Source organism: Canis lupus, chromosome 5 (genome assembly GCF_048164855.1).
Source record: "Canis lupus baileyi chromosome 5, mCanLup2.hap1, whole genome shotgun sequence".
Lineage (NCBI taxonomy): Eukaryota > Metazoa > Chordata > Mammalia > Carnivora > Canidae > Canis > Canis lupus.
The window spans coordinates 86011987-86029187 of NC_132842.1; the positions used below are offsets into that span (position 1 = coordinate 86011987).

The 17201-nt window shown below is 59.3% G+C and overlaps 1 protein-coding gene and 1 long non-coding RNA gene across 3 annotated transcripts in view; one reads left to right on the plus strand and one right to left on the minus strand.

Moving 5' to 3' along the window:
- LOC140634465 (uncharacterized) lies at positions 1-9294 on the plus strand. The gene is made up of 2 exons (XR_012031953.1): positions 1-912; positions 8649-9294. It is a non-coding gene; the product is annotated as an uncharacterized lncRNA (long non-coding RNA).
- Positions 914-17201, minus strand: part of PEX14 (peroxisomal biogenesis factor 14) — a 138206-nt gene continuing 121918 nt past the window's right edge. For both annotated transcript variants that reach the window (XM_072828430.1, XM_072828431.1), the window contains 5 exons: positions 10124-10209; positions 7030-7132; positions 5754-5851; positions 2387-2478; positions 914-1766 (listed from right to left, as the gene is read on the minus strand). In XM_072828430.1, the coding sequence (XP_072684531.1) occupies positions 1319-1766; positions 2387-2478; positions 5754-5851; positions 7030-7132; positions 10124-10209 (827 nt within the window). In that variant the 3' untranslated portion in view covers positions 914-1318. The remainder of the gene's footprint in view (positions 1767-2386; positions 2479-5753; positions 5852-7029; positions 7133-10123; positions 10210-17201) is intronic.

The window sequence follows — 17201 nt, forward strand, 5'->3', positions numbered from 1 at the left end:
CTCCCGGGTACTGACGGGGTGGTGGCGGGCCAGCGCGGGGACCGGGCCTCCGGCCTCTGCTCACTGGTCTGGGGTCCGCCCGCCTGGCTCTCCGACCCTAGGAGCCCTCGCCCAGGACAGGATGGGACGGGCTGGTTGCCCCCGCAGGCTGAGCAGCCTGGCTCCTGGGGGGGCAGTAACGGGGCAGAGGGGACTCGCTATGCGGGGTATGCTCAGTCCGGGGGAGCGTGTACTGGGAAAAGAGACGGCAGGGATGTGACAGGAGGTGCGAGCCCCGGAGGGGACACCGGAGAGCCAGGGGCCGGACCCCGAGTCGCCGTCACCCGCATGGGGCCCTGGGCCACGGGGCCAGCCAGGAGTCCGCAGCAGCAGGTGGGGGGCTCCGAACCCCTGGAAGGGCCCAGGGGGGAGGACACGTCCTCAAGGCAAAGCAGCCGCAGTGCCGAGCATCTGCCCCGGGGCTCCGGCTGGGCGGGCGGCGGGCACGGCATCCGCGGCCACGCTCCCTGCACCTGGCGCCCGCCGGGCACCTACACGCGGCCCTCCCCACGGGGCTGCAGCCCGGGCTGGGAGCAGGGGCTCCTGGGTGCAGGGGCTCCCGGGGGGAGGGTCGCGTGCGTTTTCTGGGCACAGCGGAGCTGCCGTGAAGGTTCCAGAGGCGGGGAGGGCGAGGAGCCGGGGAGGCGGACGAGCAGGACACACGCTCTCCCGGGAGCACACGCGTCCATTTAAGGAAGGGGAGCTGGTCACACTCACCCCAGGCCCAGATGCCGCGGCGAGGTCCCTTCCCCGCTGGCACCAGGAGGTCGCCCCGCGGCACGGGCACCGGGAGCAGCTCGGGACATCGGCCTGGGCAGGGCTCACCCCCTCCGGGCCCAGGGCGCCCGCGCACACAAGGAGCGGAGGCAGCAGGTAAATAGTGACAACTCGTATTTATTACAATTATGTACAGCAGTAGCGTCTAGCGGGGCACGTTCCCAGGCGGGCAGGCGGGGAGGCCCGATGCCGGCAAGGGGAGGCGAGGACCAGTGTCGCCGCAGGGGCAGCGGAGTCGCGAGGCGGAAGCGAGGCCGGTGGACGGGCGGGGGCGGCCCGGCAGCAAGGGCACGGGGTGAGGCTTCTGGAAGCGCCGATCCCGGCCCCTGGGAAGTGGGCAGCAGGGGCAGCAGCAGCCCCCGAGGGTCAGGAGCCAGGTACTTAGACTACCTCTTGTCATGCAGGTGCGAGGTCGAGGTCGGCAGGTGCTCGGCGACCAGGCCCCCGCCTCGAGCCCCGCAGGTGAGGGGGCTGCCCAGGGCCTGCCGGGAGCCCCAGGCGCTCAGTCCCGCTCGTGCTCGTTGCTGGCGCCCTCGGGCCGGCGCAGCTTCTCCACCTGCTCGTTGATCTGCCCGTCCCCGCCCCGGCGGTCCTCCCGCTGCACCCCGAGGCAGTCCTCCTCGTCCACGTGGCTCACGTCCTCGTCCTCCTCGTCCTCCTCGTCCTCCCTCTTCTCTTCCTCACCCTGCACCTCCATCCTCACCTGGCCCTTCACGTCCAGCACCCCCTGGCCCTCCTCCTGGGGGCCCAGCAGGTGGTAGGCGGCCGTGGAGCCCTCGGGGCTGTGGCCCTCCTTCACGGGCGAGGACGACGTGGACTCGTTGCTGACAGGCGAGATGTCGCTGCTGCTGTGGTGGTTGGCGGCAGCGGGGCTGGAGGGTGATGGGGACTTGACGGGGATCTGCCAGGATGGGATCTTCGGGGCCGAGGGGGACGGTGGGAACTGCCTCCTGACATGGGGGACAAGAAACAGGCGGTGCCGGGACCTGGGTCCTCCCTTGCAGAGCCCCCCCCCCACCGCTGCCACGCGGGGGACACAGTGACACCCAGGCCCCCAGGCCCCTCCCTTCCCCTTCAGAGACCAGGCCCTGGGGCGGCTGCGCAGAGCCCCCCACCCCCTGCAGGGCGCCTCCTCGGGGCCAGGCCTGCCTCCCCTGGGCCCCGGCCCGTGGGTGGACCCCCCTGGTTCCTCGCGCCCGGGAGCGGGGTTGGGGAGAGGGTGGGCGCCTACAGGGAGCGGAGCCTGGGGTGGAGACCGGGGCCCCATCTGCCTGGTCTGTGGCCTGGGTGGGCGCGGGAAGGCCCGGCCTCGGGCTGTGGGGTCGGTGGCCTCGCGACCAGCAGGGTGACACCACCGCACTTTGCTAAAAAACCTCCGCGTGCAACACTCAGCAGGGAGCTTGGGTCTCTGCTCCTGCTTCCTGCCCTGAGCGGCCAGCCGGGACCGAAGCTGATTCCATGGGGACCAGGGGGTCAGGTCCGCTCAGCAGGGCTTGGGGGCGCGCGGCGAGCAGTCTGGGCCCAGCTCCGCCCCCCCAGCTGCCCCCCGGCCCGCGCCGCCCCCTCCTACCGATTTAAGAGCAGCCCCTTCAAGGAGTTGATCTCTGACTTGAGCTCATTGATATTCTGCGACTCCAGGATCCAGTTGGTAGACGTCGTGGCCTGAGGTCAAAACACGGGAGACGAGGGTCAGAGGGGGGCCCCCTCCCGCCCCGTGCAGCGCTGGCCAGGGTGGCAGCAGGGGCCGCAGGCTCTGGGGGCTCAGAGCGTGAGTGCCCCACGCGGCAGCCCGGGGCCCCCGGGGACGGCCCTGCCCCTGCCCCTCAGGAGCCCGCCCACCAGGCACCCCAAACCAAGCGTGTCCACCTCTCCTCCCGGACGCCATCAAGCAGCCGTGACGTGTGCGGGGGAGTGAGAAGGGTGCTCCGACCACACAAGTAACAGCGACGGCAGAGCCTGTGTCGTCTTCCAAGAGACGCGAGCCTCGTGTTTGCAGCAGGAGAGTGTGGGGCGACGCCGCGGCGGGAACCATGCCCGGCACGGGGTGGCAGAAGCACACCGTCCGCCCTGCGGCCCTCCGTCCCCACGCATGTCGGAAATATCTCGTTTAAACTAATAAAGTAAGTGAATCCCACGGCCTCACCACCCGTTGCGCGGATGGCATCGGGCGGCGCCCACGGCCTCCGGGACCGCAAGCCCAGCCCGCCTCCCTGCGCTCACGCCCCGAGCGGGACGCCACGGGCGGTGCGTGGAAGCCTCGAGGGGCGAGCCCGTCGCCACCATCTTCCCAACGCCATTCGCTTGGCTTTGTGTCCGGGCCACGTTCCGGCACTTGTCGCATTGCAGACTTCCATTGTCATCGTATTTGCTACAGTGACCGGTGATCAGCGACCATGACTCGCTGGCAGCTCCGATGACGGCTAGCGTATTTTACTTCTGTTTTTTGGCAATAAAGTACTTTCAAAGTCGGGCATGCACATTTTGGGGGCGTAACGCTCTAGCGTCTGCAGCGGAGTCCGGGACAGCATGAACGTGACGTCTACGTGTGCGCTGGGAAACCAAAGAAGTCAAGCGCCTCGCTGGGCTGCGGCATCCGCTCGGCTGGGCCTGGGAGCAGACCCGGCGGCCCCGCGGCACCTTCCCTCGCTGCCGGGCGGCCCGAGGCTCCCGCCGCGCCCCGGGCTGCGCCCCGTGATCCACAAAGCTGCGACAGCGTCGGCCCCGCCACCACCCACAGCCACTGCTGCAGGAGGCTCCGGAGGCTCCGCAGAGAAGGAAGCTGTCCCAGGACCTAAGGCCAACGGCCTCCCCGAAGAGGACCCGCGGGGGAGCTGCCACAGCGCCCCGCCCGCACGGCCGTCCCGCAGACCCTTCCCCCTGCCCTGCACCGTTTCCCACACCTTTCTGGGGCAAACCTTGGTGGGACAGACAGAGGGGAGAGTCCCAGCGGCGGTGCCCCGGACGCAGCTGCCGGCGGCCACGCGGCCTGTGAGGGTTTCTGGGCCAGTTCCAGGCACGAGGGGCCCAGGCATGAGGCCCTGCACCCACCAGGCCGGAGGCTGGCCAGGAGGCTCCAAGGCACAGAGTCGTCGTGCGGGGCCCTGGCTTCCCTAACGCCTCTGCCCCGGCCTGACCCAGAAAACCTGAACCGTGAGCTCAGGAGAAGACGGGGAGGCCCAGGCCGGCGGAGGGCAGGGGCCCTGGACGTCCTGGCCGCCCGGCGGGGCCAGTGGCCGGGGGGTCCTGGAGCGAGTGCACGCGGCCCCCGCCCCCCGCAAACAGCAGTCGCCGTGCACACGTCCCCTCGGGGTCTCCCCTGCAGACCACAGACAGCGCAGATCCGGGAGCCACTGTTCTGGCTTCTCAGAGACCCCGAAAGCCACAGCAGCCCATTAACAAGGGAGCAGTTTCCACTCACCGGCCTACAAAGGACTCAAATTTCCAAACGCATATGGTGCCAGATGCCAGGATTTAGAAATAAAATCTGACATCTGGGGCTTTTTAGCCAGTCTCTTTAAAAAACAGTTGTAGAAAACTCCCAGCCTTCGGTTTTATGTAGGTTTTTTAATTACTTAACGCTCTTCTTTTTAATTTTTTACAGTGCTGCAGTAGGAGCTTGGAAGCCAGATATAAAAACTTACATTACAGCTGAGAAAACACAGCTCTGAGTCTCTGGTTTATGGGGAAACCAAAGTCTTCACGCATGTGGGTTCAGACAGCACAGCAGTGAGCCCCGCTTCAGCGCGGGCGAGGCCAGGCGGGGCCCCGCGGGAGGGCCAGCACCCCTGTGCACGCAGGCGCCGCCCGGCACAATCTGGGGCCCCCTCCCTTCTTAAAATGCAACATGTGGTCTTAATCTTGATGCTTAAGGTCTGCAAACAGTTTTCCAATTTCCGGAATGGCTTCTGGCCATTGGCAGGCCACCGCTCCCAAAGATAATAGGTCGGGGGTGGGGGGGGGCGTCCGTAACCAGGCCTTCCCGGCTGCTTTACGGGCCGCCCGCCCACGGGGAGCACGCACGGTGGCTGGCTGGAGGTGGCCCCGGGCAACCGCAGCCAGCTGAGGAGGAACTGCAGGCAGCACCTCCGTGTGGGGGACCCAAGAGGCGATTCTTGGGGGCCCTCTTCACAGGAGTCACCCCAGATTCCTTCGGAAATGGAAAGATTACTGTTTCCCTTGGTCTTCTAAATACGAAAGATTTGAGCTCGGGCTCCCATCTGGTTCTGTGCGGGATGGGGCTTCTCCCGGGAGAACCACTCAGAGGAGGTTCCTTACGGGGCTGCAGAAACGCACCCCCCCCCTCCCAGCGCTCCCGGTGCTCCCGGCACATGCGGCCGGTGGAGGAGGTGCCCCCACAGCTCCAGCTCCAGCTCCAGCTCAGGGACGGAGGAGGAAACTAAGCCTCAGCGAGGTTAAGGAACCTGCTGTGCTCACACAGCTCGCTCACCCGTGGCCCAGGAAGCCGGGTTCGAGGGTCTGTGTGGCATGGACCTGCCCAGGCAACCCCCGCTGGTGCTCCCGCAGGGAAGTCTGACTTGCTGAGGCCTGGCCTGGAGGACCTGCCCACCGCAGCAGAGTTCACCCAGAGCCTGGGCACCGTCCCCCCACCTCCCTGTTGCCTGGACTTGCTCTTGGCGATGCCATGACCTGTGGCCTAACGTGCTCGTGGAGACCACCCTGTGTCCACACCGACCACCTCCCGAGCTCGGGCGTGCGCTGCCACGGGAACGGAGGCCCCCAGGCAGAGCTGCTTCTCCTCCCTCCTGCTAGGAGGGGACAGGGAGGCGGTGACCGCCTCTGCAGAGGGCAATGGGGGCCCCTGCTGTGTAACGGGCAGGAGGACGCAGGGGAACCCCGCACAACACAGTGGCCTGGGCCCCAGGCCCCACAGACCCTGAGCAGTGGGCCCGGATCTGGAGAGGGTCAGGGAGAAGTACCTTGGCTGCAGCCAGTTCGTGTGCGAGCTCCTGGACTTTCTGCTGCTGCTGAATCAGCAGCTCCTGGACAGACGCTAAAGTCATCTGTAGCTGAGTCACTGGGAGGAGAAAGGAGTCGCATCTCTGTTAAACGACACACAGATTCCTCCCCTCCCGGTCCATACACCTACAGCTGCTGCATCTAACTTGTCTGCAGGCCGCCCCCCCCGCCCCCCGCCCGGCGCCACGCACGGCATCTCCGCGCTCCGGGCCAGGTACCTGCACCGAGTCTAACCTCTCGCATCCCCGCTCCATCTTTCCACTGGGCACGTGTCCGTGGCCAACAGTGTACCCGTCCTGAACCTCTCCCCTCCGATGACACGTGCTTATGGCTTTGGTGCTGCCCGCACGTCAGCCCCTCACGGGGTCCCTGTGGAATGCTCGGGCTCCCCGAAGCCGGCAGGAACACGCCTCAGGCCTGCGATCCTGAGGGCCTGGAGAGACTACAAATCCTGCTCTCCTGCTGCTGGCCCCTCGCTGCCACCCGCACCCAACCCCGAGGCTGCCGGAGCGCCCCCGGGTCACGGGGTCACGGGACCGAGTCTCCTTGGACCCCCGCATCAGCCTCCCCAGGGCAGACACATCCGAGTGTTTCCGGGGCCTCTGCAAACACACCCCAGGGGGACAGACTCCCGCCTGGGACACAAGTTCTGGCGCTCGCCTGAGTTTTTAGATTCAGAGCCTCCGTCTAGTAAACAAGTTTTTAAAGAGGAAAAGCCACCTCTAGTGCGACAGGTCCCAGCTAATCTGGGCCATCGCTGGGGCACCGGGTAATGAACGCCAGCCCCGTGGAGTCGATGACAGAGGAGGTGGCCGGGGTCCCCGGAGCCGCAGTAATTACAGCCTTTCTTGACCTTGCGTTGGATTCTTAGAGGGAAGGGGGAAAAATCACTGAAAACCCCCCTGAAAACCTCACAGAAGCAGAAATTAAAAATGAACTTTACAGCCCTTAGAAAGGCTGTCATTTTATTCCCCTTATTAATATTCTGAGGTTGGGAGCCTTTCCGTAAAAACATAATTAATTGAGGCCGCGCCGACAGTAAACAAGCAATTTCAAATTAAACCGAAATGACGGCGGCTTCATTTGCAAATGTGAACAGATTCTCAGAGCAGATAAATGAAGTCACCACATAAAGTGGAGCCGGGGGGGGGGGGGGGGGGGGGGGGGGGGGCGGGGCAGAGACGGGGCTGCTTACCAAGGCTCCGAGGGCGACTTGATGGAGTCATTAATCTTTACCTGTCTGTGCCACGCTGCCACTCAGCTCCGAGAGGCTCGCCTCCATCCTCTCCAGGTGCTTCCTGTCCTCTCGGCCGCCCGTGATGAGGGGGAGCAGGTATCTCTATGAGGAGCAGGCTGGGCGTGAGCCCCCAGGCGTGGGCGCTCGGGGTCACCCCAGCAAGGTCTGGGATTCTGAGCACCCCGATCCCCCCGGCCCTCTGGGCTTGGGAACCCGACGCAGACACCGCGAACGCGGTACTCGAGTCACAAGGCTGATTAAGAAGCTTCATAAGGACGAGGACCAGGAAGTAGGGACAAGTTAAGGTCAAGTTGGTCTACTTTTGGTCCTTTTATTTAATTATCTCAATGATACTACGTATATTTCTATAACAACAATAACAACAACAAAAATTTGAAGTTCTGCTTTAAAAGTTGTAAGATGGAAGTGTAGACAGGGATACAAGACCCGAGCCACAGGTGGCCTCAGGGAGGGGCGGAAGGCACGTTCCCGCTGTATACTTCCCTGATCCTTTAGGCGTTCTGAGCCTTGCGAAATGAATTATCATTCAGAGACAAATGAGTAAAAGAAAATAAAAAAATTATTGGAGAAACTGTATGGAAATCCACAGATTTCTGGGCCACTGGTCCTTTCACTAGGGAATAACGTAAAGTATTCCGAGGCCATCGAAAGAGGGCACACCTCAGTTTTTTTCTAAACCGTGCCTTGAACCCTCAGAACCAGTGTCCTTCGGGTAAGAGCCAAATGCAGTCAAATGCCCCCGGACACAAGGGCAGAAGCTGAAGACACCGACCCCGGGGAGAAGGAAGCGGACGCCACAGGGCAACCAACAAGGGGGCCCGGAATCCGGGAGCCCAGGGCAGGGCGAGGGTCCTAGGACATTCAGAAAGAAGGCAAGGGGGACGTGGCCGGTAACCGGCTGCCTACTTTGAGGTGGGAAGGGGCAGGCGGCGGGCAGCAGGGTGACGCTGGAGGCCCGCGTGACGCTACTCGCGCTTCCCTCTGAAAGCTCAGGACATGGCGCCTCTCGTTTCAGAAGCGTGAGCCCGGTCCCAGCTTTCTCGGGGTGCACCGGAGGCAGCACAGCCCGGCTGGCAGGCGTGGTGACCGGCAGGCGGGCCCCAAGCCCTTGGCTTTCCTAATCTGTTTAGGGCCCACATGGGGAAAAGAAAGACGGCAACTTGTCCTTTGGGGTTTCTGTCCTGGGGAAGGAGAGGGAGGGCTCTCACGAGGGGTTTGCGGAGAACTCACTTCAAGAGCGACTCCTGAGTGGAGATCGTTATTCAGCAGACACAGAGAAGCATCTTCTATTTTGCAAAGTGCTTTTCAAGCACCGTGTGAGTTATTACCCACAACTGAGCCGAAACTCATCCAATGTGCAGCCTTACACTCCAGGTTGAAAGGTTCCTGAGATTCTTACGTGTAACAAACTACAAATTCTACCTCTGAGATCAAAAAAGCCGAAGGAAGGAGCACACACGCCAGCTGCCCCAGCCTGGGTCATTACGTATTCATTAGATAGTAAGGTGGTGGCTCTTACTGCTTCTTTAATTTAAAGAAACTAAAGAAATTCTCGTCAGCATTGCAACAATCTTTCAATGTCTCTTTTATTTTTAAGGCCAAGGATAAAGATCAGAGCTTCGTGGCAAGAACCGAAGACACCTCTGCTTTGCTCTGACGGGAGCTGCGCTCCACTTCCGCTGGACCCCGGCCGTCCGAGGGGGCCACGTGATGACTGGGCCCCACTTAGTAGAACTGGGACGTTATTTTGAGGATTCTATCTTAGCATTTTATTCTTCCCGGCGACTGTACGCAGTTAGCTACTTGGAAACAGGCTCTTCGTACACAGGGTAATGAGGGGCGTACATCGGGTCGCGGGAGAAGCCCCAGGACCTAGGACATTTTGCTTCGGGATTCCTGACATGGAAATTTCCAATTCCAAGAAGAGACATTGCTCTGAAAAAATCATACTCTCCTACCCCGCTGTCACTAGCGTTTGCACGAAGTCAAAAATTAAGAATCCCAGAGCACAGTGTTTAAACACGTTTCACGTACTAAAAGTTACAATGGTGACTGAATCTGGGTGTTCATTCGGATTCTTTTTTTTTTTTTTAATCACCAAATAAGGGATGGAGTTGCAGGTGGCCTCAGGGGGAAAGAGGCCTTCTCTCCGGGACCAGCAGACGGCAAGTCCTCCGGTCCCTATTTTACCTTTTGTCTCCGGGACCTAACCCGGCTCTGCATCTTCCAGAAAAGACTCACTTGCTTCAAATCAAAGTGAGGATCTGGTAGTTCGCATCTGGCCAGTATTTGGTACCAAGGGAGTACACGCTCCCGTCATGCCTGCAGCTCTGCTGTAAGCAGTGACGTCTGGGATCCTGAGGGCTGACTATGAAGTTTGGGAAAAAATAAACCTAGGGATTTACACAGACGCCAACAAAATATATAGGAAACAAAAACAGAGCCCATAAATATGATGATACTGAGATTCCAAAGCCAGTTCCAAATACTTGAGTAGAATAATGGCACATAGAGCGCTTCCTGTGTGCCGGCACATGGCGCTTTCCGAGGGTGCGCTGGCCCTTGGAGCCTCACAGCGGCCTCGTGAGACCGGTACCGTTGTCCCCACTTTACAGATGGGACCACCGAGCTCCTACTAAGTGGCCGAGTCGGGATGTAACGCAGCAGCTGGGCTCAGTGTTCCTGCTCTCAACTACCTTGTCATTCTGTCTCTTAAAAACGTCCTGACTACTCAGCACGTGCAAGCACTGTTCTAAGTCCTCGACGTGGCCTGCTGACCGACGGGCCCCAGAGTCACTGCAGCGGGGGCTCTGAGGTGCGACACCCAGGGCAGCAGGTGCGCAGGGTCTGAGGTCACCAAGGGCACCCATTCAAGCGGGGGGCAGGTGTAGACTGAACTGGTGAACCGGGCGCGCCCCCCTCCCCCCCCCGCAGAAACCGTGCTCACTCGTGCACTCTGCCTCCACACGGCCCCTCTCCTGCCATCGTGCCCCAGGGCTGAGCGTCTCGACACAGGTGAACCTTGGGACCGGGGAGAACGGGGTCGGGGGACACGGAGGGGGGCGGACATACCTTGTAGAGCTGGTGAAAGCCGAACACGATGCCTGTTGTGATGACGGCCAAGGCCCCGTAGTCTCTCCATCGGGACCCCACAGGGCCTGAGGGTGGGAGCAGAGGCAGGTCAGGAGGAGCATACGCGTCTCTCCCGGGCAGGGGAGAGCACAGGTACCGCCTCCTCCTCTCGAAGGATCGGCAACTGTGATGCGGCTGCACAGGACAGCGGGACAGTCGGGAACAGCGCTCCAGGGACGCCCCGCCTCAGCCGCACCCCTACCGCGGGGCAGTCGGGTGGCGGAGGCGTCCACACTTGGGACCGAGGGTGCAGTGAGGCTGACTGAGGCTGACGCAGACACAGGTCCCCAGGCCCTCCCTCGGACAGGGAGGAGCAAAGAGCCACCTCAGAGCCAGGGGAGGGACAGGAGGAGGCTGCATGCTGTTTGCAGGACCACATGAGGCGTCAGCTGTGCGCCCGACAGGGTCAGGGGCCCCGGAGCGTGTGGCGGCGAGGCCCGGTGCCCTGTCTGCTCCGCCCCGGAACCGCTGCAGGACGCAGCTTACAAGTGACCGAACAAGATCAGTGCAGAGACTGCTCGAGGAGGCCCAACAGGTGGGGCGCCTGGCGGGCTCAGCCATATGACTGCAACATACGACCCTTGACCTCGGGGTCCTGACTCGAGCCCCACGTCGGGTGGAGAGAGGACTTCAATAAATAAGATCTTCAAGCAACAAGAAGGCCCAACAGGGCCATGAGAGTGGGGGAGGGCGGGGGAGGGAGCCAGGGGCCGCAGAGCCTCGGAGGAGGCAGATGCTGAAACATGTGGGGTCCCTGGGCCAGAGATCCAGGCAGGGGACGGCAACGTGGCGGCGCAGGCTGACCTGCGCTCAAAGGACAGAAGGCGGCCAGTGTGGCCCGAGTGAGCCCCTGGGCCTACCCAAGAGGAGAGGCCAGCAAGAACAGGGAGGGTGAGCCAGGCGGGAGCGGTGGAGGGTGGAGTGGGGGTGGAAGGAGGTGGGACACGCCATGGCCGGGTGTGGAGCGTGGCCAAGGAACCAGATCGTGTCACAAGCAGTAGGGTCACGGGAGGCTCTGAGCCCACGAGTGACCCAGTCAGCTCTGTGCTCAGGGAGAACAGCGTCAGGGACCCTCGAGGGCAGAGGGGGGCAGAGGTGGGGAGGCAGCTGCTGCCCGGGACCATGGAAGGTAAAACAAGACAAGACAGGACGAGAGGCTGGGGAGAATGCGTGCTGCTGCCGTGGGGGACCCGGAGTTACGCGGGAGCAGGCCCCCGGCCCGGGGCTCCAGAATGCCACTTAGTAGATGCCCCCACTGCCGAGTGGAGTTCCGACCCTGCAGGAGCACAGCGGGGTTTGTTACCTCGTAATCTTTCCCACGGACTGTTTACAAGGTGCCTGTGTGTCCATAATCTTCTCTGACGCTCTGCCTCCGCTCAAGGGATCGGTCGTGGAAGGCACTGCCCACCGTCTCCACAATGACCGACACTGCAGGACACTGGTCAGTCTGCAGAATCAGACCACGGTGCCCGTGCCAAGTCATCCAGGAGGCACCCTCTCTACTACGACAAGGGAGCTGGGCTCCGGACGCGCATTTGGGAGAGAAAAGGTGAAGCAGGAAGAGCAACCCAAACTTCTTGAGAAGAGCGCCACTGCTCTCAGGGCAAAGCCCACAGGACGCCGTGTGTCCCAGCCTCCTCCTCCCACCCCGTGCCTGCAAGCCCCCCAGGAGCCCCCCGCGTCTCCTGACCAAAGGGAAGCAGAAGAGGGACCTCCTCCAGGCTCAGCAGCAGGACGCAGGCCACCAGGGGATCCAAGGGGCCAAGACCTCCCAGGGGACGGGGTGGATGCTCCCTCCTCCCTGAGCTGCTGAATCGGGTCTTAGGAGGCAGATGTGACAGTGATGCAGGGGCCTGGAAGGGTCTCGCGTTGGCCACCTGCCCCCACTGCCGGCACAGCCTGTGGATCCCAAACCAGCCTCCCGAAGTGGCCCAGCCCTGGACTCTCCTGCACAAACTGTGATCAACAGGTGGTCTCTCCCTCAGCCCTCAACTCCCTTTCTTTGTTTTACAGCTTTTGAATCAGCCGATAGACGCATGTGGTCCAAACAGCACGTGGCTCCGTCAGTCTACTGCCAACAGGCTCCTCCACCACAAGAGCCACTGGAACAGCCTCCCGTCCATCCCGCCGGAGGCTCTGAATGCACATGTGAGGCAACCCCGACAAGCACCGTGTCCCTTCTGCTTCCCTACTTCGCATCCTGCTTTCCTCATAGCCGTGTGGCATTCCACTCAAGCTATCCTCCCACTGATTTCCGGCCTCTTACTATTCCCCAAGGGCCGTGTACATACGTCATCTCACGTAAGTGTTTGAGCGCACCTGTACACGTGAACTCCTAGGAGCCTGGATCGGAGGAACGTGCAATCTGTAGTTTTGAGAGATCCTGTCAGGTGGTCCTCCGGGGAGCTGAGCCAGGCCGCCCCCACCAGCCACGTCCGAGAGTGCCCATCCCCTCGTGGCCACTCTAACACCACGGGCTCAGCCACTCGGACTCCGCCCACACCAGGTGGAAAGGAGTACTTCGCGCCCACTTCACGCCCATTGTCATTTGCATTCACCTCACTGTGCGTGGGGCCTGAGCATCTGCACTGCCACGGCCCTTTCGGCACATTGTATGTGACCCCTTCTCTTCTCAGTTTCTTTATCAATTTCATCAACTCATAGAAAGTTCTTATATAGCTGAATGGAGTTTCAGGAGGCAGAGGCGACAGTGATGGAGGAGCCTGGACAATCAGTCTGTGACAAAAATCCTTCCCCGTATATTTTTCTTTTGATGTGGTGTCTGCCTATGGTGTCTCCTGGTGTGTAGCTTTTCCACGTTGTGTATAAATGTGTCCATCTACTCTCCCACGGGCTCTGGGAAGTGGGTTATGGCAAGCCCGGACCTCCTCATTCCCTCCCAGGGTTGTGCAGGGACACTCAGGGTCCCAGGAACTGCCTCCAGAACACAGCTCCACTGGGGCGCCTGCGTGGCTCAGTCGGTTAAGCGTCTAACTCTTGATTTTGGCTCAGGTCATGATCTCAGGGTCCTGGGATGGATGGAACCCGCTTGAGAGTCTCTCTCAAGTCTCTCTCCCTCTCCCTCTGCCCCTCCCCCATCTCCAAAAAGAGAAAGCTCCTTTCTGCTGCTCTGCTGTAGTGAACATCCCCATCCTACAAGCATCTATGTGGTGTTACGTGAGCACCGCGGCTCACTCAACCCAAAGCTCTGAGACCCGTGACACAGATGGACCTCTCACCCTGACCCAGCGGAGCCAGGAGGCTCTGAGTCCTTGGCAACCTTCTCATTGGTCTCATTCCAAGCCCACGCTGCTCCGAGTGCTCTGATGCAACAACCAAGATCCAGTACAAGCTCATTTTTAAGAGGAAAAGGTGGAGATAGAGTAACCCCGTCACTCTTCAAGAGACTCAATGGTCAGAAGAGCTTCCGTCCACACCCAGCACACCCATCTGTGCTGTCAGAGTCCCCAGAGACAACACCTTCAAGATGGGCATGCGTCCAGTATATCGTGTTCACCACTGACTTCTCAAATCCCCACTCAATACCCTGCAAGGAAACAGCTGCAACAGGGCAAGAAACCGGACCGGAACCCAAAGTGTTCCTGGGTCCTTCTTTCCCGCAGTGTATGGCGTCTTGGGAAGCACAGCCACTCACCGTGGGTACTGGAGCCGGGAGGCTGAGCAGGTGCCGGCAGTTCAGGGGTGCGTGAACTGGAACCCCCGCGACAGCTGCTGCCACCTTCCCAGAACTCTGACCTCCTCAAGCACCAAGCAACACCTGTGGCTCCCTGCTGGGCGCACCCTTCGCCCCCCGCACTGTGGCTCGTCCCTGACATGCTCACGTTAAGAACATTTTATTGCCCCTTGGTTTTCATTATTAATGAAAAGGGACCAGAATGATCTTTCCTAAAGTTCAGAGAGTCTATAAAGACAAGAAGCTGAAATGCCATTTTACTCGTTTTGGAGATGTGTGATACAATTCTGTCTTGTGGCAAAATGAAAAAAAGAGAGAAACTAAGATAGAGGGAACTCTGACCTGCCGCACACCTTTCAAAGGGTAGCCGAGCAGGGCGACTGAGAAAGCACTCGGTGTGATCCCAAACTGGCTCAAAGCCCCAGCCCTGACCACCTGGAGTCCTCTCTGCTGCCCACCCTGGGGCCCATCTTTGCCAAGGCCAGTGCAGACCCCCACGACGGAATGGAGAGCAGGGCACTGGGTGCCCAGGCTCCCCAAATGTCCAGAATTTTACAGTCAAGAACAGAGACCAGACCAATCACTTTTCTGCTCTTGCTCGGAAATAAAAGTAGTGCAACGAATGCGCTTTTTAGAAGCTTCAGAACCTCGTCTGGAAGCCTGTGTACAAAGAAGACAGGAAGCCTGAGATCAGAGATCCCATGGTGGTTGGAGCCACCAACCCGATGGCCCCCAAGGATGTTCCTCTCTTCTTACCAAGCGGGCCACTTGACTGAGGACGGCAGAGCTTTGCTACGTTGGAAGAATGGAGGGACGGTGAGGTACTTACTGCTCAGATTCCAACTGTCCCCAGCGCGTCCCCAGCAGGCACGACACTTTACCAAGACCGCATTGCTGGCATCTCGCAAAGAATGGAGAGACCGTCAGCCACCCCCCAACTCCCCCCCACTCCCGGCCCCCAGGCACTGCCCCCTGCCTCAGGCTGCAGCAAGGTCAGAGGGCAAATCGCTGCAGGGAGAAGAGCACAGGGCTCTTGGAAACAAGGCCTCCTTGAACCTCCCAGGCACTCTGTCACTAGCTTGAGCTCATATGGTCTTCAGGGAGGTCTGTCGGCCCAAAGGGCCGGGGTTCAGGCGAATCCACGGTGGAAGGTGCCCCGTCAGAGGCCGGGAGACGCATCCCCGTGGCTCCTAAACCATTGGTGAACACAACTAAACCGACGTTACTCCATTCTTTTAGCCAAACCTCCACTGACCAAAAGAGCCTGAGCCAGCAGGCGGGAACAGACATCAGGGAACATGGGCGGCCCGGGACTCCCACCACGACTCAGCAGCGGTGAACCCGAAGCTCCCAAGTCACGGACCTGGACTCACTGATACCGTGGAAATCCCACGATCGAGGAAAGGTTCATGAACCATACAGAGCTGGCAACCGCACAGACGCGTCCTGCTGGGAGAGGGAGGAGACACTGGCGCGGCCCCGCGGAGGCGGACGGCCTGAGCGCCGGGCGAGCCTCGCTGCTGTCCCCTCTGCACTCACCCACCGGGCCTGGACTCCACGCGCTGCCGTAGCTGGCTGCTCACATCAGCCCAACAAGCCACCCTGAAAATGAAATAAGATGGGCTCTTCCACAGTGAGGTCCTGGAAAAAAGCCAGCCTGCCAAGCCGGTGCTTGTCACAGCATGGAGTGGCGGGGCTAACTGCATGTATGGACCCGCCGGTCATACAGCAGAGCATGGCTGGCAGCGGCCGCAAGGACAGACCGACCAGAGCACAGTGACCAGAAACACGACAGCTCTGCTCAGGACAGATGCACCTGGGCAGCGGTGAGGCAAAGGCACCACAGACGCCCCACAGTCGTCACCTCTGAAAATTCAAGGCCTCTCTTCACACGAACACCACGTGAAAGACAATCTTGCCACTTCTCTTGGGCTGCGGTGCTGCAGGCAGCGTCATCTTTAGGCAGGAAGGACACTGATGGTCATTACCCTCACAGATTAAAATACATGTGCTCAATTAACCTGTAAGAATTCAGAAGAGTCCAGGAACAGACCCAGGCTTATGTAGTCAAGGGACATTACATACATATATATATATATATATATATATTTTTTTTTTTTAATGAGGAGGCCCAGGTACTTCTATGGGGAAAGGATAATCTGTGTAATGACTGTGCTGGTATAAGTGGAGTGCCACAGGGGAAGAAGTGAATCTCAACCTTCACCTTGCACAAGCATTAACTCCAAACGGATCACACTGTGAAGCCAAGAAGCAAAAGCTCTAGAGCTGCTGTAAGAAAACAGAGAAGAAAATCATTGGGGTGGGCAACCGCATCTTAAAATACAAAAATAAGCCATAAAAGTGGAGAAAAAGAATAAAATGGACATGATCAAAAGATTAAATTGGGGCTTTTCAAAAGACACTGCCAAGAAAACAAAATGGAAAGTTACAGACAGGGGGAAATATCTGCAAAACATCTATTTGATAAAGAGCTACATCCATAGAACTCAACAATAAAATAGAATTTAGAAAAAAGCGTGAGAAAGACTGGAAGAGATGCTCCATGAAAGACCTACGAATGGCCAATATGCACACGGAAATGTCATTAGTCATTAGGAAGATACAAATTAAAAGTACAATGAGATTCCATGATGTACACATTAGAACGGCTAAACCTAAAAACGGAGAAAACCAAGTGCAGACAAGGATGTGGAGCGTCTAAAATTCTCTTGCGTTGCTGATGGGAATGTAAAATGGTACAACCACTTTGTAGGAGAGTTTTATAATTTCTTACAACGTCAAACATACACCGAATGTGTGGCCAAGGCAGTCTACTCTCAGGTATGAGACTAAGAGAAAAGGAAGCACGCATACACACAAAGGCTTGGACCTGCACACGAACGTTCACGGCAGCATTTTTCTTAATAGCCTCATACTGGAAATCCAAACAACTATCAATGGTCAACGGACAAACAAACTGTGCAGTCAGTAACAGGGGTTCGCAAACTATGCCCATGTGGCGAAGCCCTGCCTCGGCCTACTTTTATTCAGCTGTGAATTCAGAATGGTTTTTATATTTTTAAAGGAATATGAGGAAGAGGAGGGTGGGGGGAGGGGATAGGTCACAGAAGCATGTGTATTTACAGATGTCTGTGTGTGTGTGTAATTTGATCAGTATTATATATATATATATATATATATAACTTTTTTTTTAATATTTTGTTTATTTATGAGAGAGAGAGAGGCAGAGACACAGGCAGAAGGAGAAGCAGGCTCCATGCAGGGAGCCTGATGCGGAACTCGATCCCGGGTCTCCAGGATCAC